Source organism: Callithrix jacchus, chromosome 7 (genome assembly GCF_049354715.1).
Source record: "Callithrix jacchus isolate 240 chromosome 7, calJac240_pri, whole genome shotgun sequence".
Classification (NCBI taxonomy): Eukaryota; Metazoa; Chordata; class Mammalia; order Primates; family Cebidae; genus Callithrix; species Callithrix jacchus.
This window is the reverse complement of record NC_133508.1, coordinates 132239937-132263972: the sequence shown is the minus strand read 5'-3', so window position 1 is coordinate 132263972 and position 24036 is coordinate 132239937. Positions and strand designations below refer to the sequence as shown.

Sequence of the window (24036 nt, the reverse complement as noted above, 5' to 3'; positions counted from 1 at the left end):
GAGACTGCTTTAAATGTGTCCCAGAGATTCTGGTATGTTGTGTTTTCGTTCTCGTTGGTTTCAAAGAACTTCTTTATTTCTGCCTACCTTTCATTGTTTATCCAATCAACATTCAAGAGCCAGTTGTTCAGTTTTCATGAAGCTGTGTGGTTCTGAGTTAGTTTCTAAATTCTGAGTTCTAACTTGATTGCACTATGCTCTGAGAGACTGTCTGTTATGATTTCAGTTGTTTTGCATTTGCTGAGGAGTTCTTTACTTCCAATTATGTGGTCAGTTTTAGAGTAGGTGTGATGTGGTGCTGAGAAGAATGTATATTCTGTGGATTTGGGGTGGAGAGTTCTGTAAATGTCTTGTTTGCTTGTTCCAGGTCTGAGTTCAAGCCCTGGATATCCTTGTTAATTTTCTGTCTGGTCGATCTGTCTAATATTGACAGTGGAGTGTTAAAGTCTCCCACTATTATTGTGTGGGAGTCTAAGTCTCTTTGTAAGTCGTTAAGAACTTGCCTTATATATCTGGGTGCTCCTGTATTGGGTCCACATATATTTAGGATCATTAGCTCTTCTTGTTATATCGATCCTTTTACCATTATGTGATAACCTTCTTTGTTTCTTGATCTTTGTTGCTTTAAAGTCTATTTTATCAGAGACAAGAATTGCAACTCCTGCTTTTTTTTGCTTTTCATTTGCTTGGTAAGTCTTCCTTCACCCCTTTATTTTGAGCCTTTGTGTATCCATGCATGTGAGATGGGTTTCCTGGATACAGCACACCGATGGGTTTTGGTTCTTTATCCAATTTGCCTGTCTGTGTCTTTTGATTGGTGCATTTAGCCCATTTACATTTAGGGTTAATATTGTTATGCTAAACATTTTCAGCAAGAACATGGCATTGTTCATACTCTACCCTGGCAGAGTCCTGGGTGACATGCTGTCTCCTGCCAGTGGCTCCAGACTTCTGTTCTCTACAGGATGGAAATTGAAAGAAGTGGGGCTAAGGCCTATTAGTGCTGTTTGTCTATCTGGGAATTGGTCTCCCTAGGTATTGATCACAATTGGAGTAGGATGGACTGTGGCTTCTCAGATCAAAGAAGCCTAGTGGGTTGAAATCATCAAGGGCATTCTGCGATCTAAAATTCAATCCTCAGTGAAAGATCTCTGCAGTGTCATTGTATTTGGACTTCAGCTTGCTTTGCTGTTTTAGTTTTTTCTCGTCGAGTAGAAAAGCTACTTTTTTGGTGACATCCTTTCATTCTTTGCATCTTTCTGGCAGTATTTGGTACCTGTAGGAAAGAGAAATAAATCACATGAGCATTTTCATTAGGTCCTTTCGACAGCTGAGTCTGGAGGGATTGCTAAGTGATGCTATCCCAGTGGCAAACTGATCTCCTGCTGGGTACTTGAGCTGAAGGTGAGGGCTGGGCTGACTGGAAAGGAAAGCACCATCCATAAGTAAGAAGAAAATGCCCCTGAATTTTCCTCATTTTCCAGTCAGTCCAGGGTGCAGGATATAGGGAACCGGCCTATGCCCAACCAGCAGCCGGGATAATGGGCCTTTTTCTTCCTGATCCCCTCTGTCTGCAGCAGAGTGATGGCTTTTCCTCCCAGTGAGGATGTCTCAGCATCAATTATGCATGCTCAGTCACAGAGGGCTGCAGAAGGAGAGGACCCTCTTCAGAGAAACCCAGCCCCTTACAACTCCATGTCCCAGTCTTCTAGGGAGGAAAAAGCGGGCCATGGGAAGAACTCTGGATATAAGAAGCAGCAGGAACCTCAGATAACATCCACGTCCACTTCCACCTTTTAAAACAGAGGGAAGACTGAACTAAGGCCACATGACTTGCTATTGACAGCCCAGGAAATTGTACCCATGAACTAAGGCCCTTTCAGTCAAGACTGGAGGAAGCTAGAGGAAATGCTCCAATCTGGGCATCTCAACTGTCATGACAGGCTGTTGGAACACCTTGGCTGAGACAGGAATAAGGTTTTACAAAGAAATATGATGTCTGTGGCTCTTGTTTGGTTGGTTAAACATTTTTTTTTTAAAGAAAAAAACAAATATTATTATAAGCATTTTTTGAAAGGGGTTCAGGAAAGAAAATTTAAAAGAAAAAGACACTCATAATGGAGTTAGCAAAGAGCAGGGAGTGTAATTATGGCCCTACTTATTTTCCCTATTGCCCAGAAGTTGATTCCACACCTGGTTACACCTTAAGGCATCTAATCTTCTCAATATCTAGACCAACAAAACTCTGAAGTACAAAATAAAAGGAATTAGTTTGTGTTTTACTATACTGTCCCCTCCTACTTATTGTTTTTCCTAAGTATATTTTGGGAAAGTTTACTTTTTAATATTTAATGTCAGTGTCAAGAGTCACATAAAGGAGTATTCATATACAATCTCTTATGGAATTTCAGTCTTGATTTGTTATTGCATTCTCTTCAGGAGAGTGAGGCCAGTAAGTTCTCTCTTGGGGCTTTGCGGAAGGGCTGTAACTGATCAAAAGTGAAATGTTCACATTGCAGTGCTGAGCCAATTAGTGGGCTGTAAAATCTGTGTAGTTAAATGTAAACTGGAACTTTTATTTTAAACTGCCAAAGAATATGCTAAATTCTGTTACATGTAATATGGGAAGTGATATTTCTGTACATTAGGCATTAGTACAATGACGATTTCTCACTTTATCTTGTATTCAGAATTGAGGAAGTGTACTTCAAGCAGAGGCTAAAGGTCTAATCTCTTATTTTTCTTGTTTTTCTGCTTGATTTTTTCTGTGCTGCACAAACAGTGCTGCTGAGAGGTGAATATAGGTCCCATCAAAGGCTGATGGATGCTCAGCCTTTGGATTAGCTACACATATGGGGCACTTCCATGTTGGTAACCTGAGGTCAAGGAAGACCAGTGGTCCTTCTTCTCTTTTGCCACATATTAGGATCACATGGAGCATTTTAAAACTACAGACATGATTGGCTTCGCTCCCAGTGGTTCCAAGGATTTTGGTCTTCTCTCTGACAACTTCAGTGAAACCTCTCTCTTATCAACTGGGCTGGGCCAAAGCAAAGATTGTCCTGTGGATAGATTCTTGTCTGTCATCTTGTGTATGCATAAAGCTGATCCTGGAGTCAGTTTTCTCAAAGTTAATTTAGAAAGTGCTGTCTCATATAAACTGGTCTCAAGATTCTTCTGAGTTGCATTTTAGATCCCTAACTGGACTTGTAGAAGTGGAAATGAGAATAAAAGGGAGAGAGGTTAGAATGATGCATCTCATGATGTATGCAGTTTTGAAGTCCTGTCCTCTGCATGTACTTTTGGAGTGATGTCACTTTAGACGATCATAAATGTCCTCCAGTTAATGTCAGCTCAAATGAGTCCATGAGGTGAGAACACTGAGTCCCCATCAACTTCACCTACACTGTCAGAAGGCTACACATCTGTGCCTGAAGCCTAACCTGATTCCGGGCCAGCAGGGAACTCCCACCTGGTTCTAGTTTAGTTTTCTAAGTGGGGCTCTTTGTGCTCAGTTTTCATGTTTCTCATTCAGCCGAACAAGAGATGATTAAGGGTTGAATAAGTTGAGTTGCTCAAAATCCAACTCAAGAGAAAAACCTATGTGTAAATGATGTATTAAAACAATGCTCCCTGCAGAAAGAGGCAATGGAGTTGGAGATGCAGGGAGGAAAGGTAAATTTCCCAAGACAGTGTGCAATTTCAGGCAAAAAACTGTGCTGTGCTGAGCAGCTTAAACTATGCAGTTGGATGAGAACAAGGAGACCTGGCAATCCTGTGGCCATGAGAGGGACTCTCAAGACAGCAGAAGGAGAAGGAATAGAACAGAGTTCAGAGAGCAAAGAGGAGATGGGGACAGAAAGGGCATGGTAGGGTGGGAGCCCACTGGACACAGAGGTGAGACCAGACAGAGGTAATAGCAGATACTGGAGAGAACAAATGGAAGAGAAAAAACAGTGGGAGAATAAGCTGCCATCATAGACAGAGAGAAATAAGAAGTGAGGCAGCTAAGAGTCATAGATGTGATTACCTCTGTGCCCTAAGGATGAAGGCTAGGGAATCCACTTGCTGAACGGGAGTTTTCTTTTACTACTCTTTGGTTTCAGGACACTGAGTGATCAATATGGCCCATGACTTGACACCCTTGTATGTTGTCTGCTGAGCCTTCAAGTGCATCGTCTTCCAGCTGTGGAGGGTTCTTCATGCCAGCGCAGGGCTCTAAAACCAGCTCTGAATATGAAACGACAGCCAATGGCATCCACTGGCACCCATGATCTTACTGTGACTTTCTCTTCCACTCAAAGGACATCAAATCTGGAATGTGGCCTTGGACAAGAAAGTCCAAAGTGTGAGCCGAAGTCAATAGAATCACTTTAATATTTCCTTTTTTGTTGAATCTTTTTTTACATTACTCAGTAAAAACAAGTATGTCAGGAGGCAAAGGCACTCTCAATCCCCCAAAATATTCAAGAAACACAGGATTAAGAAACACAAATAGCTTTCTGGTAAAGAAGGCAAAAGCAAGGAAATCACACTGTATGTAGGCTGGGCTTTGGGGAGGGAAGAGATTATAAAAGTGAAAGTTAAATCAGAGCTGAGTTCAAACAGGTGATGGGGATGGAAGGGGCTGGCAGGGTGGCAGCCCATGGGACACAGGGGTGAGACCAGACAGAGGTTACAGCAGCTGATGAGAGAAAAGAACCGGGGAAGCCTAAACCTGGAGAATTTACAAAACCTGCATCATTATATGATCTATTACATATACATATACACCCCATGTAGCATACATGCCAAATACACATAATCTATATGACAAATGACATCAATGCATATATCCATATGTATTAATCTAATGAAGAAATATTACATAGGGATTTGAAAGATATTAAATATAACATTATAATGACTATTCTGATCCATTGAATTGGAAAAAAAAAATAGAAACATGAGAAGATTGAGAAAGAAAATGTGTGGAGAGAAACAATTGACCTGTTAGACAGCAGGAGAAATCACCAGCTGAAGGAAAATAAGAATGAGACAAAAGGGGTTCTCTCTGTCCTCTTATCTGGAGCCTGGTTCATGCTCTGGACTCCAGGGAAAGTGAGCAAGAGACAGTGTGTCTGAGCCACTGGGGTGCATCTTGGCTGCGGGTGTGAGAATCCATAGAGCAGCAAAGGAGATTCTGGTGGGAAGAAATCAGTTTAAATAGGTTATCACGGCACGTATCAGGGGCTGCGCTTCCCCCGATACCTGCTGAGTGCCTTCTGTGTGTCCTCTCCATGGACTCAGATGGTGCTCGTTACCTCACGTGACCCTCCCTCCTCCTGAGGACAAGGATCCCCTCATTCCTCAGCCAAGGGCATCTCCTGACAGATGAGCACCAGGCAACCCCAGGGGCTCCAAGGAGAGAGCTATTGAGTGGGACAGAGAGTGAAGATGAACGCGATCCAGGGTTTTAAGGAAATCTGAGCAGAAGTGGATCCCTGTGAGATGGAAACTGAGGACATGGCCGTGGACATAAGTGGAGAGGATGAACTAAATAGAGTTTCATAAAAGACACTGATGTAAACACTTTCCATGTGAAAGTTGCGCTTTGTTTTTAAAAAGAGCAGGAAAAAAAGGAGAAGAAGGAGCTGGACATGTCATGAGACTGACTTGTGGGCCCAGGATTTACACTGTTACTGAATATGCCTCATAGGTGGTTACTGGAAGTTCCTGATAGTGGAAATTGGCTTCATGAGGGATGAGGAAGGAGAGGAAGAAAACTGGCAGGAGTGTGTGTTGAGAAAGGAAAGGAAGAGGGGTCTCTAGAAACCAGAGAGCTTCACAATTGCTCTGCCTCAGAGAAGACATAGTCTGTGAAGTCACTTTCTAAATGTAAATTTAGCAGAAGACAAATGGATTAGACAACAGCTATTTATAGGTTTATTGAGCAATTATTATTGAATCAGGCCTGTTGTAAATTATAATGATTAATATTCTCAGCAATGATGACAGCTATATATTATTTTTTAGGTAGCGGCAATGAGGAAACAGAGATTTACACCCCAAAAAGACAAAATCTTTGGCCAAAGTGAACAACCAGAAAGTGGCAAACCCAGGGCTGAGAGCAGATTTTGTCCTAAGCCCAGGCTCTTGCTCACCTCAGTGGGTTGGAGCATCATGGATTTCAACTTGACCCTGAGTGGGCATGGAGAGATCCCATTCTCTCCTCCACCCACAGCACCATGACCACCAACACCTGGACTAGACCTTCTTATTCCCCTTTCCTTCCCTACCTTGAGAGGGACATTGGGTCCCAGAATCAGCATCGGCTGTGAAGCTGCAGGTGGTGGAAAAAAGGCCCTGCCTGGCTAAGCCATTCCCGCAGTCCAACTCTTGATCCAGCTGTAGCTGTAGACAATTAGTCATCAGGGTGCTTGGCTCCAGCTGTGTCTGTGAAGCCTGCACCTCTGACAAGCGGTAGCTCAAGTCTCCACTGCAAGTCCCTTGGGGGCAGGCCTCCTGGGTGGGAGCTGAAAGGAGAAGGGGCTTCAGTAGGAACAATCTCAGTTTTCCTTTGTGAAGCATGCCCAGAACACCCATCGCTGCTGTCCCTGCCTCTCAGTGAAGCCACCCAGTGACCCAGGCCACACAGACACACATCACGTAAATGTAGGTGATGTCACTTTTCCTGTCTGTGCCTGGGGATGCTGACAGGGGCTGGATTTCCAGGGCTGGGGTGTCCCTGAAGTAAAAAACCCCTTCTTTGGCCCAGAGAACATTGGATTGGCTAACAAGGTCATGATACTTAGTCTGTCATTATGAGTCTCTTTCCTGTACCTAGAGGGAAAGTTCTAGAGAGCCCTCAAAGCATAGGAGAAGAGGAGCTGTTCCCCACAACACAGGTGTATAAGAACAGGGCAAGAGTTAGATCCACGAGGCTTTGAGAAAGAACCATGAGGAAGACCAAACACTAAGTGAGGCAAACTTTTCAGGGATCTGGGACGTTTTGAATTTCCCATTGCCTATAATGGTTTAATCCCCTACGCACACGTCTCCATCCTATTGCCATATAGTGGGCATCAGCAGCCATAGGCAATGTAGTAGACAGACCACTCCCTCTGTGGAAATTCAGAAGCCATGAGAGCTATAGATCAGCACGTGCAGTTTCTTAGGAAGGTAACACAGGGCACGGTCCTCACATTACCCACTCCTCCAGTGGGATTCAGGAAGACAAATTATTTCTATTTCCACAAGGAGTGGAATACACATTCTCACAGTGGACTAAGGAAAGTCTTCCAATGCCCTCACGCCAGTCCATGTCAGGCTCAGGACAGGGACGGGGCCTGCAGGGCCAAATCCACATTGCTGAGGGGCTCCTCTCTCTCCTTGCCTCTCCACATCCTCATTCTCTCCAACGTTTTCAAAGTTTTTAAAAAATGTCTTCCATGTGTCTGTTCTCTTTCATCTCCCTGAGAGCACAGAGTGTCAGACTCATCACTGAAGCCTGGCTTCATACACGCTCCATCTCTGCTGTCCCTGTTTCTGCCATCTCCACTCTAGCAATTGTCTCAGCAGTTTTACCACCCAGAAGCTCTGTTCTTACCATGTTCCCTCTCTGCATCTGAAAACTTTCTCTCCACTGCCCACTGGGTGTCTCTCCCCCTCACCCTGCCTCTGTGCTCCTTCTAACATCAGCCCCACTTCCCTGTCCAGCATCGCCTCCCACCACTCGCTCAAACAGATTCTCCCCTGGAGTCATGCTGGCCCCTCCATGGCCTACCCTGCACCAGGTGCCATCCAGCTTTGTGGTCTTTGTCCAGGAGTCATTCTCTCAGCCAGTTTTGGCATCCCTAGTTGCTCAGGGCACACTTTACTGATGATTAACCCTCAGCCACTTAGGACACTGTCACATTTTAAGATACCTGACATTGAGCAAATGAGGAAAACATCCTGAAACAACAAATCTGGCTGATGCAGGCTGGGCAAACACAGCTCTCCCTTTCTGATTCTCTGCACTTGCTATTTAGAATCAATCTCTGTGAATGTCTTTGATTCTCACTACGTAATTTTCTCATGTCATTTTATCCCTCTTTTCTAGACTACTGAGTCTTATTAAACTTATACTGTGAATATTTGCATTTTCAAAAGAAAAGGGAAATGTTTTTTTCAAATTTCTGCAGTACTGTGGCATTCTTAATTGGGCAGGTTGGGAAAGCCTGCTATAAAAGATCAAGTGATAATTTATAAAGTTGTATTCTTTGTTTTTTTTTTTTTTTCTTTGAGATGGAGTTCGCTCTTGTTACCCAGGCTGGAGTGCAATGGCGCGATCTCGGCTCACCGCAACCTCCACCTCCTGGGTTCAGGCAATTCTCCTCCCTCAGCCTCCCAAGTAGCTGGGATTACAGGCACGCGCCACCTTGCCCAGCTAATTTTTTGTATTTTTTTTTTAGTAGAGACGGGGTTTCACCATGTTGACCAGGATGGTCTCGATCTCTTGACCTAGTGATCCACCAGCCTTGGCCTCCCAAAGTGCTGGGATTACAGGCGTGTGCCACCGCGCCTGGCCAAAGTTGTATTCTTTCTCAATCCACCAAGCTTTTCTCTGCAGGGAGAGGATGGGCAGAGCAGATCCACTTTGACATGGCTGCCGGGGTCAGGGCTGTGCACTATACACACTATTCACACATTATTATCATGAAGCCACACAGGAAGCATCCTTGTGTAATTTCAAGGGCATATCCATTCATCTCAGACCGTTTGCATAGATGAATGTGCCTCTCCTGGCCCAGGTCTCCTGACTCCCTGGCAGGACCGGCCCACATCACAGGCATCCCACTTGTGAGACACATGTCAGAGCAATTCCGCTTTTTATTGTAGGAGCCTCATCCTGGATGAGATGCAGCTCCACAGATTTACGGGGATCCAAGCATGGCCAAGTTGAGCGTTGAAACCCTGGGTACAGGGGGTAGGGAGAGACTAGGACCTTTCATTTCCTGAGTGCTTTTCTAGGGGAGAGCCTGTGGGAGCTGTAGGTCCCTCTGAAGGAACTGGAGGAGCCACTGATTCTGCTCACAAAGTGCACAGAGGTAATCCTTGATAAGTCTGTGACAGGGGCTACAGGAGTTCTTTATCCCAGACCAGCAACTTTTCTGTTTCAACTTGACTTTATTCCAAAATAATTTCTACAAAAGGAAAAGGGTGAGCACCCATAGTGGCCTAGTACCTGACATGTCCCCCCACAGAGAAATGACAGAAACTGGGCCATGGAGTCAGGCAGACAAGGGGCTTATGTTCCCAACACGACTAATCGGGGCATCTGGGCCAAGTGCAGGAAACTTTCCAGAGCCCCAGCGTCCTAAGCTCTAACAGGGAAATGCCACTGCTTATTTGGGAGCGATTCTTGAGCCCTGAATGTTTCATAACAGGACAGAGCTTCGTTGGCAAGGGCCAGGGCATACAGCAGATGCAAGGCCAATGTGTATTTTATTTATTTCATGAGTTACTGTGATCCTAGAAAAGTATTTGCGTTTTTGAATTTAGGGAGAAATACAAAATGGGAAAGGGGGTGGTCCCAGCAGGAAAGGCATTCACTGAACAAAACAGAATAGAGGCCAACTTTGTTGTTGCTAGTTTCTTTCTTTGTGTGTGTGTGAGAGACACAGAGTCTCACTTTGTTGCTCAGGCTGGAGTGCAGTGGTGCAATCACGGCTCACTGCAGTCTCAAATTCCCAGCCTCGGGTGATCCTTCCATCTCAGCCTCCCAAGTAGCTGGGACTACAGGTGTTTGTCACCGTGCCCTGCTAATTTTTCGCTGAAACGTGTTTTTATGATGTTGCCCATGCTGGACTCAAACTCTTGAGCTCAAGCAATCTACCTGCCTCGGCCTCCCAGAGTGCTGGAATTACAGGCATGAGCCATCACACCTGGCATTGTTGCTAATTTTATTACAACATAATCAGATATGCTGGGGTACATCAGAGTTACTTGCTCTTCCTAGAAAATGAGTTGATGGATGAAACTCCCAAAAATCCACATGAAGCTCCCAGAATGGAATTAAAGAAACACGATGAGCAAGAAGAAATGAAAATTGTAAGTTTTCTCTACATGTCCATGATCCTGCTACACCAAGAGGCCCTTGCTCAGAGGAAAAGTTTTCTGGACATCGTGGGGATAGGAACCACTCTGCTTTGTTCATCGGTTAGGCCAGTACCTCATGAGGGACACTAGATCTCAATGTTTTTCATGAGAATATAGCACTGAGACCAAATCCTGATTGAAATGAGAAACCCATACATAGAAAAAAAACACTAAAGCTCTGCAGAGGATGCAAGCCTTGCCGTGCATAAAGGAAGGGATGCTAGACTGCATCAGTGGAGGGAAGAGACATTAGAGGAAGTTGAGCCGCAGTTCCCAACCTTTTTGGCAGCAGGGTCTGGTTTCATGGAAGATAATATTTCAGGGACAAGGGTAGTGGGGATGAGCTGCGATGATTCAAGCACATTACAGTTTTCATGCCCTTTATTTCTAGAATTATTACACTGCAATATCTAATGAAATAATTATACAACTCACCACAATGTAAAGTCAGTGGGAGCCTTAAGCTCGTTTCCCTGCAACTAGATGTTCCCTTCTCGGGGTGACAGTCACTGGGAGGCAGTTGACAGATCATCAGGCCTTAGATTCTCATGAGGAGTGCACAGCCTAGACCCCTCGTATGCACAATTCACAATAGGGTCCGAGCTCCTGTGAGAATCTAATGCCACTGCTGATCGGACAGGAGGTGGAATTCATGCAGTAATGCTCTCCCACTGCTCTCCTCCTGCTGTGCGGCTTAGTTCCTAACACGTCGTGGACCCACAAGCGTCCATGGATGGCCCCTGGGTTGGGGATCTGTGATGTAGTGAATCCAGTATGAGACACAGGAATCATAAAACAGGCCTCCAGATAATTGTGCAAAACTTCCTGCATGTGTGGATGGCCAGAGAAGAGATAAGGACACTGTTCAAAGCATGGAGTTAGCAATATAATTTCAGAAAGAAGAGTTGCCCTATCTCAAAAGAGAAGGTTTGTTATACAAATATGTCCAGATGAGCTACTGTGGGCAAGAACTTGCTAAAAGCCCTAACCCCTTTCCAGTTTTTTTGCCCACAGCCTGCTCTTGCAAGAAGTAGCCAGGTGACAGAGGAGTCACTTGGAACAGGGATAGAGGAAGGTTCACCCACTGGATGTGTGTGATCCAAACTGGATCCCAGAGCCAGATTCAAAACAGGCTCAGTGTACAGGGCCTGTCTGTATTGACGGCCTGGCTCAGCGGCACTAGTTGCAGAAACAAAACATATGGAGGCTGCCTGGGAAGACACTGGAGCTTTGTGACCTTCAGGCTGGAGTACTCACAGGCTACATCCAGAGCAGAGCATGAGAGCTGATCATCCAATGAGGACAAGGTGTTGCTATAAGGCTGGTGGCAGTCAGACAGGTCATGGTGAACTCAAGGTGTCAAGTAAATTTCATCCAAGGAGTCCTCTGGGACTTCCTGCTCGTTCACCTGTGGCAGCTCCTGGCTCAGCCTGGAGGAAAGAAGACAGAAGATAAAAACTGGAGAGAAGCAAAACCACTGTGCCCAGCTGGTTCTATGGGGAGGACCACAGCAGGGGCCAGAGGAAGCCAAGTACAGTCCCCTGAGAAAAACATAACCATTCTTCCCTGTCTGGAGCAGGAGACAGAGCGGCAGGTGCTCAGTGCACTGGGCAGACAATGAGCTGGGGAGGAAGGAGATGGAGGGATCCCTGTGGGAAACTGCCAGGGCACAGTGCATTCAGCACTTCTGCATACATTTTGTTGACATTAACATCAGAGGCCAAATGAATACAGGTTCTTGAATCCTCACAGAAAGAGTTCCTGTATCCTCAACATCACTTGTTCTCCAAACCGTGAGCAGGATGTGAGTTATTTTCATTCACTCTCCTGCTATGAAATACTTGTAAACATGGTGATAATGCCAAAGAGGCAGACATCAGGTGACGTCAGGAAATCCCTGAGCTTGGTCCGTTCACCTGGCTCAACTGATTGTCCCTTCCTATGCTTGAGAGGGAATTTTTGGATGAATGGATGAGACGGTTCTGTTCATCACTTCCTGTGCTATTTTCCCCTGGATCCCTGGTCTCCAGGTGTCACGATTGAGCTAACAGCCCACAGATCCACAGTTACCTGGGGGGCACTGGCCCTTTTCCTTCCTCTTTCTCATCATCATTTTGATTTCCTGTAAAGAAATTTAGGAGAGCAAGTCACAGTAAGGAAATCACACTTCAACAAGACCAAATCAGTGTCCAGTCATAGCACAAGGACATCAATCTCCTCAGAGTAAGAATATGATATTCTGACAGGAAGGTTCTAATGTGCTCTAGATGAAGTCTTGTCAGAAGTAGATGAGCGTGCTGTTCAGACCCATGGGACAGAATCTCCCTCATCTAATGTCATAATCCCATATTTTCTGACCTAAGTCTGTGCAAACAATTAAACACAATTTTTTCCCCATGATCTTCAACAATGGTCCTAACTACTCTCCAGAAGTATTGCTGCAGTACTGATTTATCTCATCATATATCCTGTCAATGAATTGTAAGAGAAATTTTATTTACATACCTCCTGGCATCAAGGTGACTGCATAGCTAGGACAATCTGACTCACAGGAGACCAAGACTGAGGTTGAGAAGAGTGAAATCAGGGAAACAACATTTCCAAGGCTGTCAGTGGCTGTGGACAAGCATAGAAACTCCATGGACATTGTGCAGGGGCCCAAATTACATCATTACAGGAAACAAGAGACACAGGAACTGAGCTAGGAGGCCTGACAGATACCGCCCGTACAGCTCCTGTACAAAGGTGGCTATGAATTTAGTCACACCTGCTTGTGGTCCAGTAACCTGATATTGCGGCCAGGGAGAAGTGGAAAGCCATCGGACCCACTGATATCTGTATTTAACATTCCATCCTAATCCTCCCTCCCTCCCTCCCTCCCATCCTTCCTTCCTTTCTTTTTTTTTTTTTTATGAAACAGGGTTTCTCTCTGTCACCTAGGGTGTACAGTGGTGGGGTCATGACTCACTGCAGTTTCAACTTCCTGTGCTCAGATGATTCTCCTACCTCAGTCTTCTGAATAGTTGGGACTACAGGTGTGCACCACCATGGCTGGGTAATTTTTTATATTCTTTGTAAAGATGGATTTCACCACATTTCCCAAGCTGGTCTTGAACTCCCAAACTCAAGTAATCCACCCACTTGGACCTCCCAAACTGCTGAAATTACAGATTTTGTAATTTCTGTAATGAGGCACTGAACCCAGCTATATCCTAGTTTCTGATTCAAACCAATGTGTATGTATACAGCCTATCCTCAGAATTGATCTTCCTCAGCCTAAACAGAGTCACGAGGGATAAAGAATATAGAGGCTACCTGGGAGAATGTTTAGAGCTTCCTCCCCTTCATCCTGAGAGCATTCACTGTCTACAACCAGAGAAGAGTCGACTTTGCCTCCCTCGAATGTGACTTTGGTGCTCCTCTGAGGCTGGTTGGAGTCAGAAGGGCTGTAGCTGTTTGAATAAGCACATGCCTCCAGTGAGTCCTGAGGGACTTCCTTTTCCTCAGCCTTCTGTACCTCCCTGATGAGCCAGGTAGGATAGAGATGACAAAGATTGAACCAAGAGGAACTGGACCCCAGGAATTCCCAGCTGGTTTTGACAGGAGGCATAAGGTAGTGGTCCCAGAAAGCAAAGGGGAGGTTTTGTTTAAGAGGGAACAGGCAATTCTCCTCTCTCTGCAACAGAGCACGGCTGCCATGGGAACCAGAGAGGAAGCGAGCAGCTGGTGTTCATTGCAATGGACAGATAGGAGCTGAGGAAGACAGAGACTCAGCTGCTTCTGTATGGTACAGTCTTGACAGCACACACACAGAACCAAAAACAGCTGGCACATCATGTGTGTTAAGCTGGGTTGTGTTTAACATACTGTGACCAAGGGAATACAGGTGTCTGAGCCATGGTAGACTCCAGAGATGGTGTGCCTTCTAGATTTACATAAAAATTGTAACATTGTGATGTGAAATGTAAATATTTTCTAGGCGTTTTTCCTGGTGTTTAACTTTGCTGGGTGTTCCTAATTCCTCTGCTGGCTGCCTCCTTGCTATTTATCTTCCCTAACAAGAGTCTAAAGACAAGCATGTAGAAAGCGGCTTTGAAGCTCCTCCTGGCTTTCACTACAGGGGAGGACAGGTCTCCTCTGTTTGTGCAGGAAGTCCCTAAGGCTGGTGAGTTCATGGAGGGTCATGCTTACAGGTACCATGAAGACAATGGACAAGCATGTTAACAGCGCTATTTCCTTGTTGGTTAATTCATGAAATCAGTGCACTCTGCAGCTATCTGTATCCTGCACCTGGAATCTGTGACTACCTTCACGTACCTGTGTTCTTTCTGAGACCTTTTCCATATTTTACCATCCATTACCCACTCCTGACTATTCAGTGTTACCTGGGAGCAGGTGATTCCTGTATGTTCTCAGTCTCTGCATCTGTAACATCTGCATCATTTTCTGGAAATACAGAAGTGTCTGTTCAGAAATTTCCCACTTCACCCACTGGAAGCACAGTTAGCCCTATGTGCACTGAGACGTGAACATCCATGTATGGGTTTGCACCGTACTGAAAGCTCTCATGCTTTGTCTTCAACAAAATGCCCTGGCATGTTTTCCTGATCCATGAGGCAACGTGTTTCTGATCTGGAAGGTCACCATCAATTTGTGGTCAAATGTTGAAAAGACTCCTTGCTTCCCATATTACTAGAGGCTTGTCCAGCCTCTCTCTAAGCTTCAGCAGCTATCTCCCCAAGCCTGCCACAGTTCTGATACCCAGGCATAGGCTTTGTGTCCTGTCACAGCTTGCATTAAAACCTGTGTCTTTCTCTTAGGACAGGACAAACAAACTTGTCCCACAATACTCCATACATCGGGGACTTCATGGGCCCTCCAAGAGACTTCCACTGTGCTATCCAGGGACACTCTCACCATGGGGAGTGCTCCAGTCTGGATCACTTCCTACTAGCAAATGCCCCCACATTCAATGCCTTCTCCAGCACCACACAGCAAGGGGCTTTATCTCATCGTGAAATACAGTCGTAAGTGTTCCCACATTTGAATGCAAGAGACAGTTTGCCTGCCTTTACAGATTTAGAGACAGGAACCCAGGAAGGATGAATTAATCACTTCCTCACAGTTGCTAAAGACATTGCTGAAGATAGAGCCTGGGAACCTTCATTCTTAGTCCAGGGCTCTTCTTTTTACTCTAACAAGCTGCCTCCTGTCACAGCCTCCTTCCTGTTCTTTAAAACTGGACAGATGCTGCCTTTTGCCTCAAAGACCACGTTCCAGCAAGAAACGAGGAGACATTTGCAATCCTGTGACCTCCAACCCCATGAGTTTCCCATCTCTGTTTTTACCCAGGAAGTCCTGGTCATGTCATGGCTACAAATTTTCAGCAGGAAGAAACATTACCCATAAAATTGTCACTGTGGAGGTGTGGAGGTCTGGGGACTTTGATACACCTGGGTGTGTGTGTTATCAGGGCCTGTGTCCACCTTATCTTGGCTGAGCTTCTAGACAAGATGCTCTGCCAGCCTGCACCCCTCAGCCAGCTGCTCTCGGAGGTCCTGACCCTGGGACTTGTCAGGGTCATGAGGAGTGAGGAGGGCCTTGAAATGCTGATTCAGTGAGCGGGAGGCATCTCTCCCTTCCCGTAACTTGCCCCATAACTGGGTCAGCTCTTTTGCCTGAGAGTGAACCAGGGCTTTATATTGCCTACGGTGAGATAGCAGAGAACGTTGCATAACGGAAAGAGATGAGTGATACTCTAATACTGCAACAGAGATTTATGTGAGAATGTCCTCAAGGAGCCCTCCAAGCAGAAGGTCACAACATGTTTGGGGAAATGCCTGTGGCCAAGAGAAATATATATATATATGTATATTTTAGGCAGGCAGCAGTGTTTCATGCCTGTAATCCTAGCACTTTGGGAGGCTGAGGCAGGCAGATTAACTGACGTCAGGGGTTCAAACCCAGTTTGACCAACACAGTGAAACCCTGTCTCTACTAAAAATACAAAAATTAGCCAGTCATGGTGGAGCATGTCTGTAGTCCCAGCTACTTGGGAGGCTGAGACAGGAGAATTTCTTGAACCCTGGAGGCAGGTGTGGCAGTTAGCTGAGATTGTGTAACTGCACTCCAGCCTGGGTGACAGAAATAAGACTTCGTCTCAGAAGAAAAGAAAACAAATTATATCTATCTATATATAATATATAGATATCAAATACATATTTTTTAAAAAGGCTTGCTCTGTATCAGAGAGAGCTCCTATAAGATCCTTTACGATGTTCCATTCATTTTTTTCTTCTGTAAACCAAAGTCAGTGCCTTCCTAAATCAATTTCAAAAGGATGTCCTTTCAGTTCCTCACTTTGGCCATGGACATTTCTATGTGAAAATTCACATAGTGCATCTTGTAGTGACTGGAAACAAGCCATGCACAGAAATGTGGCCAGGTGCAGATGGGGTGAATTGGAAAGATGAAAGAAGAAAAGAATGGCCGGTCAAGAAGGCAATCTTCATTGAATGAATGAGTTGCTGCAGTCAGTCAGGAGGTGACTCTGACTAAGAGAAAAGGAGTGGTGATCACACACCATTTGGAGGGTATTAAATGCTGCTGGGTGGTACATTTTCTTTTAATGAATTTTGGTTATGCAAATTTCAATTCAACAATTAGTTGTTTTAAAAAGAGAAATTAAAGCTCAAGAAACAACTGTAACCCATAACTTGCTAAGATTACTGTTCTGCTTTATAAATATTTGTGTGAAATGTGCCTGGCAGGTAAATGCCTGCCCTTGTCCTGGCCCAGCTTAGCTCTTACTTCTCCCAGCTGAACTGCTGCACTTCAGAGATTCACACCCTTGCCCACCTGCCTGTCCACACAACGTCTGCTCACCTGAGCTCCTCAGCTGCCTGAGCTTCTCTGCCAGCTTCTCCTCTATGAACTGTACTTCATTCCACAGCACAGAGTCTATGATGTCTTTGTACTCTTCATACTCTGAGAAAAGACAGTCATACCTGCTTCAGTGGAAGGCTGGACATGCTGGTGTGGTCACTGTCTACAGGGCAGGTGGCAGTGTCGGTCCCAAGGACAAAAGCATCCCCAGTACAAGACTGTAGTGAGGAATTTCCTCATTTTTAATTATCAACCTCCCAACTTTCTGGCATCTGATACTCTCCAACTTAGAGATGGGGAAAAAGAAACTCAATGGCACATCAAGTAACTTGACAAGATGATTCACCGGAATGAGGCAGAGTCAGAATTCATAGCCCCTGAGGTCTGACTCTGAATCCTGGGACACTTTCCCAAGCCTTGCAGCCTCTCCTGTCAAACACTCTACTAGGGCATAAAGTAATGATATCCTGCACGGTAGGAAAGGCCGTTAGGACTATGGGACTTATGGATTCCCTGGTACTGGGAATTTCAGGCACAAATATTAAAAAATCATATCTGAATATAATTATATAAAATATGAGGCATAAGACCCTGAGATCATCACAGAAATATGACCAAATACAAATAAAGTTTGAATTAAGTTAGAAACAGAATGAAGAACTAACAGATAGTGTTTACTGTGCCAAGAATTGTTCTAGGAGAATTAGAAGAAATGGGTCATGTAATTCTTGCAGCAATTTACAGAGGTAGGTATTATTACAGTACCCAATGAACAGATGAGGAAACTGAGGCACAGAGAAGACAGGCAACTTGGATGGAGCTCAGGAGACTGGCTCAGGCTCCCTGCTCTGCACACTGCACTGCTACCTCCACGATGTCTTATGTACCATCTTTCTTTCTCTTTAGAATAAGAGCCTGTACCCCAGGAAGCAGGACTTCCCTCTCACCAAGGTACTCCCTGCTTTTCATGCTGTCACTTATGGATGACACCGTTACTATTTAGGAGCGGCCTCCTCTTTAAGCTCCTTAGAGCAGGTACTCTGTACGGTTGCCATGTTTCCCCTGGGGTTCCCTGAAGAGAGATTTGCCTATAGGGCCTCAAAGAAGCTTAAACTGAATGGCAGTTCATTAGTTGTAGACATTTAGACCAACAGACTAGATGTTATTTGTCTGCAGAATCTTCTAGGGTACAGAGAGCATTCTCGTAAAAATGATTGAGCATCTTGTGGAGAAAAACAAGGGGTTCTGTGCCTCCATCAGAAGTCAGTAAGCAGGATTTTAACTCTAGTCCCACCTCACAACAGACTGCTAACGTGGAAAAGTTGCTAAATACGTTGTGCCTCAGTTTTCCATCCTTAACACAATGAAGTTAAAATACCCATTTCTGTTTTCCTAGAACTAAGAAAAGGATGAAATTAATTTTGATGAAAAGACCGTTCAGTGTCTCAGAGAGAAGGCAGGTGCTGATTCATCACTTTCGTGATGGTGAATCTATAGAACTTACTGTATTTCTTCAGTTGTTTAGCCAGAGAATAGGCAGTAGCTTGAATTATAAGAAATTTTTCTTTGAGGTCTTCGAACTGCGGTTGGCTTTCTGCCAGCTGGGAGCGCAATTCCTTGTTGATTTTTCAATTTTCATCTCTGCCCTGTCATGGGACAAATGTATGGGAGTTACCACCATGCTGACATTTGTGGCAGAAGAGTTCAAACAGGGACTGGGGAGAAGAAACCCAAGCACATGATGGGTCAAAAACTAGTGAAATCAACTAGGTTGATTCAGGACTGAGGGATGACAACAGCTGGAATTGTTGACTTACGGTTGAGAAGAACTTGATCAACACAACGCAGTCGTTGAGAGTCCTTAATCGCAAAAACAGCGTTTAGGATGCCTGAGCTCAGAGCCGAAGGCGCTGCCTGTAGCTCTGCCTCTGACAAGAGCGAGGTGGGTAGCAGCCAGCGTCCCAGGTAACCATCTGCAGTTGCAATAACAGAAATAGAAGGTGGGGGTGTCATGGAATCTTAGGAGCCCTGCATTCCAATTGCCCAGGCTGTGTTGAAACCCAAAGTCCCCTGGTCTCACCCAACAGTGACTGATGGGGACCATTTCCTTAGCAGTCACTCTCAGTATCTATGCACCCTTGTGACAATGCTATAGACTCCCCTCTTTGTCAATACATCTAAGCATATTCCTCGTTGTTCATCTCATGTGTGTATAAAATCATCAAGGTAGAAATAGTTTCCCAAATGGTTACATTTTCTTAGGGTAGTCAGAAAGCCACCCCACCTTCTCTAAGTTAAAACAGATCTTAAGGTTTTTCCACAAATGAAAGATATCAGACTTTTAAACTGCTATGGTATCTTCTGGGTTCTGCATTTTGTTTTCTGTACCTACTGAAAAGTTTATCAATAATTTATTTTTAAAAATATTTTTTCCCCTGGCTTAGTATTCTCCTGGCTGCATCCCATTATTATGTTGATTTCTTTTCTCTGACTGAGGCAGCATCGTGCCTTCTCATTCCACTTAAGACCAGTTCACATCCCTATGTGCAAAGCTCTGCTTCTATCTGCAGGTTGATTTGTTTCCTTAATGTCCCTGAACACTTGTTTTATACTTGTCACTTACCAATATTATTCTGGTCCCACAAGAGCTCTTTTGAAAGTATCAAATGATCAAAATCATTTGTGTATAGCCCCTCAAAACATGTTGAACATATATTTTGGGAAGTCTTGTAAACCTGATGCTATTTTAGTGTTTTCATTTAGTTTTCCCATGTATTAAAAGGAAAAGGAACAGGGCCATGAACACTTCTTATGGAATATTGTTGGAGATATATATATATATATATAAATTTACAGAGTTGCCTTCCACTAACAACCTGGCAAGATCATGGTCGTGGTCAGGGTGGTTGATGATCCTCAGTGTTCCTGTGCAGTAGGAGCTGAGTTTGGGATGAGAGGGATGAGTAGGGAACCACCTCCTCACTTTCTCAGCTTTTTTCCTCACCTAGATTTTGTGAGGGTAGGACTTGTGAAATTGTCCCGAAGCCCAGGTCTCCTAAGTTTGGCTGCCGGACTTACATGAGTTGAAGGTGCGATGAGTGTTACATAGGCTACCCCAGCATTCAGGTAGAAGTGAAGGAAGGAGGACTGGGTCAATCCCATTTGAAAACCTGCCTCTCAGCAACCTGCACCATCCTCCAGCTACACTGTGTAATGACAGTGCTTTGAGATGTATCGGAAGCTGTAAATACATCTATTTTCTGGTGTCTGGGAGACCTGGCATTCTGAGCCAGAATGAAAAGCTCTCAAGTTTCTTCATTTTACAAATAATGAAACTGCAGGTTCGTAAAGTTACATGGTTTACTCGAGGTCACCCAGCGATGAGTTTTGAGCACTGCCAATAAAAGCAATCAGTAATTATTCAGAAAATGTTCATAAAATCCATATAATTCAGTAGATTCACATAATTTTTCCATAATTATTAACTTCCAATTTGTACTAGGCATTTTGTTTAAAAGTGTACACATAGTTGGACATCATATTTTCATCATAATCCTTAAGGCCGTGTTATCATCTGTAAGAAACAGGTAAAAAAGCTGAAGAAGAGGGAAAGCAAATCATGTCTTTGACCACAGTTCCATGTTTTTGTTTCTGTGGTTTCATTAGAATGACCAGAATGAGTCATGAGAAGAATATTCATTCTTGTATCATTTTCCAGGACCTAGGTGTGCCCTCCTAGACTATTGGGACCAAAATTCACAAGCGTCTGTACCTTGCTTTAACAGTGCAGGACATAGTCTCTATCACCTGGAATTTCACTGGAACTTTGGAATATACAAAAGAAGTATGAGACTTGGGTCTGCCCTTGACTCTATTTAATTTGCTCTTCTATTGAATAGCAATGATTCTCATTAAGACTTTGGCCTTTTTATAACCATGATATATATTTTATGGAGAAGATTTTACTCTTGGCTCTATTTAGAAAGAATAAATTTCAGCTATAGCTTAAGTTTTATGTCCTGGACTTAATATTTTTTTCTAATTTCTGTTTTGAGATTAGATTCTTATGTAAATAGGAAAATACTTGTTATTACTTATAAGAGCAAATTAGTTATTGGTTTCAGTTCCTGAAGTGGAAGCACAAACTTTTGTTTTTAATCTTTGATTATCCCTATCAGTGCTGCTCATTGTCTCTCAGTGTGACCTGGCCGTGCTCCTCCACTTACCCTTGACCTGCTAAACCATCTCCACACACTGTCCAGTTCCCAGTGATTCAGGCTCCTCCCAAAGCTCTCTGAAATGAGTGCAGGTCTCAGGATGTCACACACATTCCAGATACAAAAGCAACTCATACTGCAGAGCGGAGAGCTGCATTCCCACTTTTCTGAGGTTGGCTGTGATGTCCTAGGACAGGAAGGAATGCTTTCCCTTTTTAGGGGGTCTTTTCTTCACATCTCAGTGCCTCTGATCTAGTGAACACAAATGTCCTGAACGTGAAAGAACTTGCTAAATGTCTGGTTTCTTGTTATGTGGCTGGAATAGACTTATAAGACTTTTTTCTTACTCACGTCTGCTGAAGTTTGAATCTTAGTTTGAAGTATGATTTCTTTTTCCTGTAAAGTGAGCAGTCGGTAGACGATTAGCCCTGTTGCTGTGCCAAAAGAGGTAAACTTAATTTCAACTCAAAGCAAGCTTGAATTTGAAACTAGGGCTTCCACTCTTTCAATACTGGACTGTCATTCCCTGAGACATGTGCCCGGAAGGACTCCTGTCCCTGCTGTACTGAGGCTAAGGTTAAGAAGAGCCCAGCAAGCAGGGTCTCCTTCACTTCTAGCTTCCCCCAACAGTTTCTCCTGAGTTTTAGAGACTCTATTGAGAATATTCTTCCTCTACTTTTGTGTTTTGGCTTCGGAATGATGTGATGCAGCTCAGTGGTTCCTAACCCCAAGTTGATCAGAGTAAGAAAAACCTGGGAAGGTCAGTGATAATACAAGTTTATTGTCCTCCTTTCAGGGATTCTGATTCAGTGGGCTCAGGCGGGGCCTGGAAGTTGTTTGTTGACATGACTTAGATGTACAGTCAGTTTGGGGACCCTCTGATACCAAGAACCTTACAGTTTATGGGATGATTCTTTCTATTTTGCTGGTGATGTAACCAAGGCACAGAGGGTCTGTAACTTGCCCAAGTTTCCTTTGCTGGAAGTACTGGAGCCAGATCTCAGGTAGAGTCCCTCTGGCACAAACCCCTTCTCACATTTTCCAATTCAGTTGTGTGGGTTCTTTCCAAGTAGGTGTTTGTCTCCCCTGTACCCCATCTCTGCCAAAAAAAAACTTTTTGAATTTAATTTGTTTTATCTAATACATTTCCTCACAACGTGCTGTCAACATCCTATTCTGGCCAATTACTATTACTCTAAGATGACTCTTTTTGAGACAGGGTCTCGTTCTGTCATGCGGTGATTATAGCTCACTGCAACATCAAACCGCTTGGCTCAAGTGATTCTCCTCTCTGAGCATCCAAAGTAGCTGGAACTCTAGGCACACATCACCATTCCCAACTAATTTTGTAATTTTTTGTAAAGATAAGGTCTTGCTGTGTTGCTCAGGCTAGTCTCAAACTTCTGCCCTCAAGCAATCCTCCTACCTAAGCCTCCAATAGGGCTGAGATTATAGGAACAAGCCACTGAACATGGCCCTAAAATGCTTTTTTTAAAAATCAAAATAAAAATGCAGGGCATGGAGATGTAAAAAGATACCTCACTTTATTACTGTTATAATTATTACTCCTAAAGTATAATCTTCTAAAGTACAATTCATATATCACAAAATTCACCATTTTTAAGCATACTATTCAGCATATTCCAAAGGTTTTGTAACCATTACCACTACCTAATTCCAGAATACATTTGTGATGCCAAAAAGCATGCCTATCCTTATTGGCAGTCACTCTCCAATTCCGCCATTTTTGCAGTCCCTGACAACCACTAATCTTCCTTCTCTCTCTCTAGATATACTTGTTCTGGTCATTTCCTTTATGTGGAATAATGCAATGTGGCCTTTACATCTGCATCTCTTATGTAGCACAATGTTCTCAAGGTTCATCCTTGTTGTAGCATGCATTAGCACTTCAATCCTTTTAACGGCCAAATGATATTCCATTTTATAGTTACACCACATTTTGTTTATCTGTTCATCAACTGATGGCAGTTTGGGATGTTTCCACTCTTTCACTATTATAAATCATGCTGCTATGAACAACTTTGCACATATTTTTGAGTGGAAATCTGTTTTCAATTTTCTTGGTGATATACCTAGGAGTGCAATTGCTGCCTCATATGTGACTTTATGTTTCAGTTTTTGAGAAACTGACAGACCATTTTTCTATCTCAGTGGCTACACCATTTTATATTCCCACTAGCAATATATAAGAATTCCATTTTCTCCATAACTTTTCAAACATATGTTGTCTTTTCTGTAAAGTCATATTAGTGGGTCTGATGTGGTATCTAATTTTGTTTATATTTTCCTAATGATGAAAAACACTGAACATCTTTGAACTGCTTTTTGGTCATTTGTATGTATCCTTTATAGAAATGTCTATTCAAACCTTTTCTCTTATTGTTAAATTGGGTAATTTGTCTATTTTGCTCAGTTATATGCATTCTTTATATACTCTAGATACTAGACCCTTGTCAGGCATGTGATTTGCAAATAGTTCTCCCATTATGTGGATTATCTTTTATCTTTCTTGCCAGAGTTCTTGGAAGCATGAAAGATTTTTTATTTTCCTAAAGTCCATTTATCTACTTCAGGGTTGCTTGTGCCTACTTAAGAAATGTTTCATCCAGAGTCACAAAGATTTGTACCTATGTCCTCTTCAAGACATCACTCCTGGAATGAGAACTTTCCTGGGTTTTAGTGGAGGGTAGACATTGTTTATTTATGCCTCCTGTCCATTTCCAGTATTTCTCATGATTGGTATTCATATGCGCACCACCCCTCCAATGGAGCATTCCATGGCCTGGAATAG

The 24036-nt window shown here is 43.7% G+C and overlaps 1 protein-coding gene across 1 annotated transcript; it reads right to left on the bottom strand.

The window, feature by feature from the left end:
* Positions 1-440: 440 nt before the first annotated feature.
* On the bottom strand, positions 441-19020 carry LOC100394980 (NBPF family member NBPF6-like). The gene is made up of 10 exons (XM_078333126.1): positions 18825-19020; positions 18512-18634; positions 17008-17109; positions 14508-14568; positions 13438-13574; positions 12628-12738; positions 12193-12244; positions 11380-11552; positions 6279-6515; positions 441-1276 (listed from the first exon to the last, which is right to left on the bottom strand). The coding sequence occupies exons 1-8, from the start codon at positions 19018-19020 to the stop codon at positions 11474-11476; spliced, it is 861 nt and encodes a 286-aa protein (XP_078189252.1). The 3' UTR covers positions 441-1276; positions 6279-6515; positions 11380-11473.
* Positions 19021-24036: the final 5016 nt, after the last annotated feature.

Coding starts and splice junctions, on each gene's coding strand:
- LOC100394980 (XM_078333126.1), bottom strand. CDS start 19,020: ATGACACCCCCACCTTCTATTTCTGTTATTGCAACTGCAGATGGTTAC. Junction 12,739..13,437: donor AGCTCTAAACATTCTCCCAG/GTAGCCTCTATA, acceptor GCTTGTCCACAG/CCACTGACAGCCTTGGAAAT. Junction 12,245..12,627: donor AGTCACCTTGATGCCAGGAG/GTATGTAAATAA, acceptor ATTTCTTTACAG/GAAATCAAAATGATGATGAG.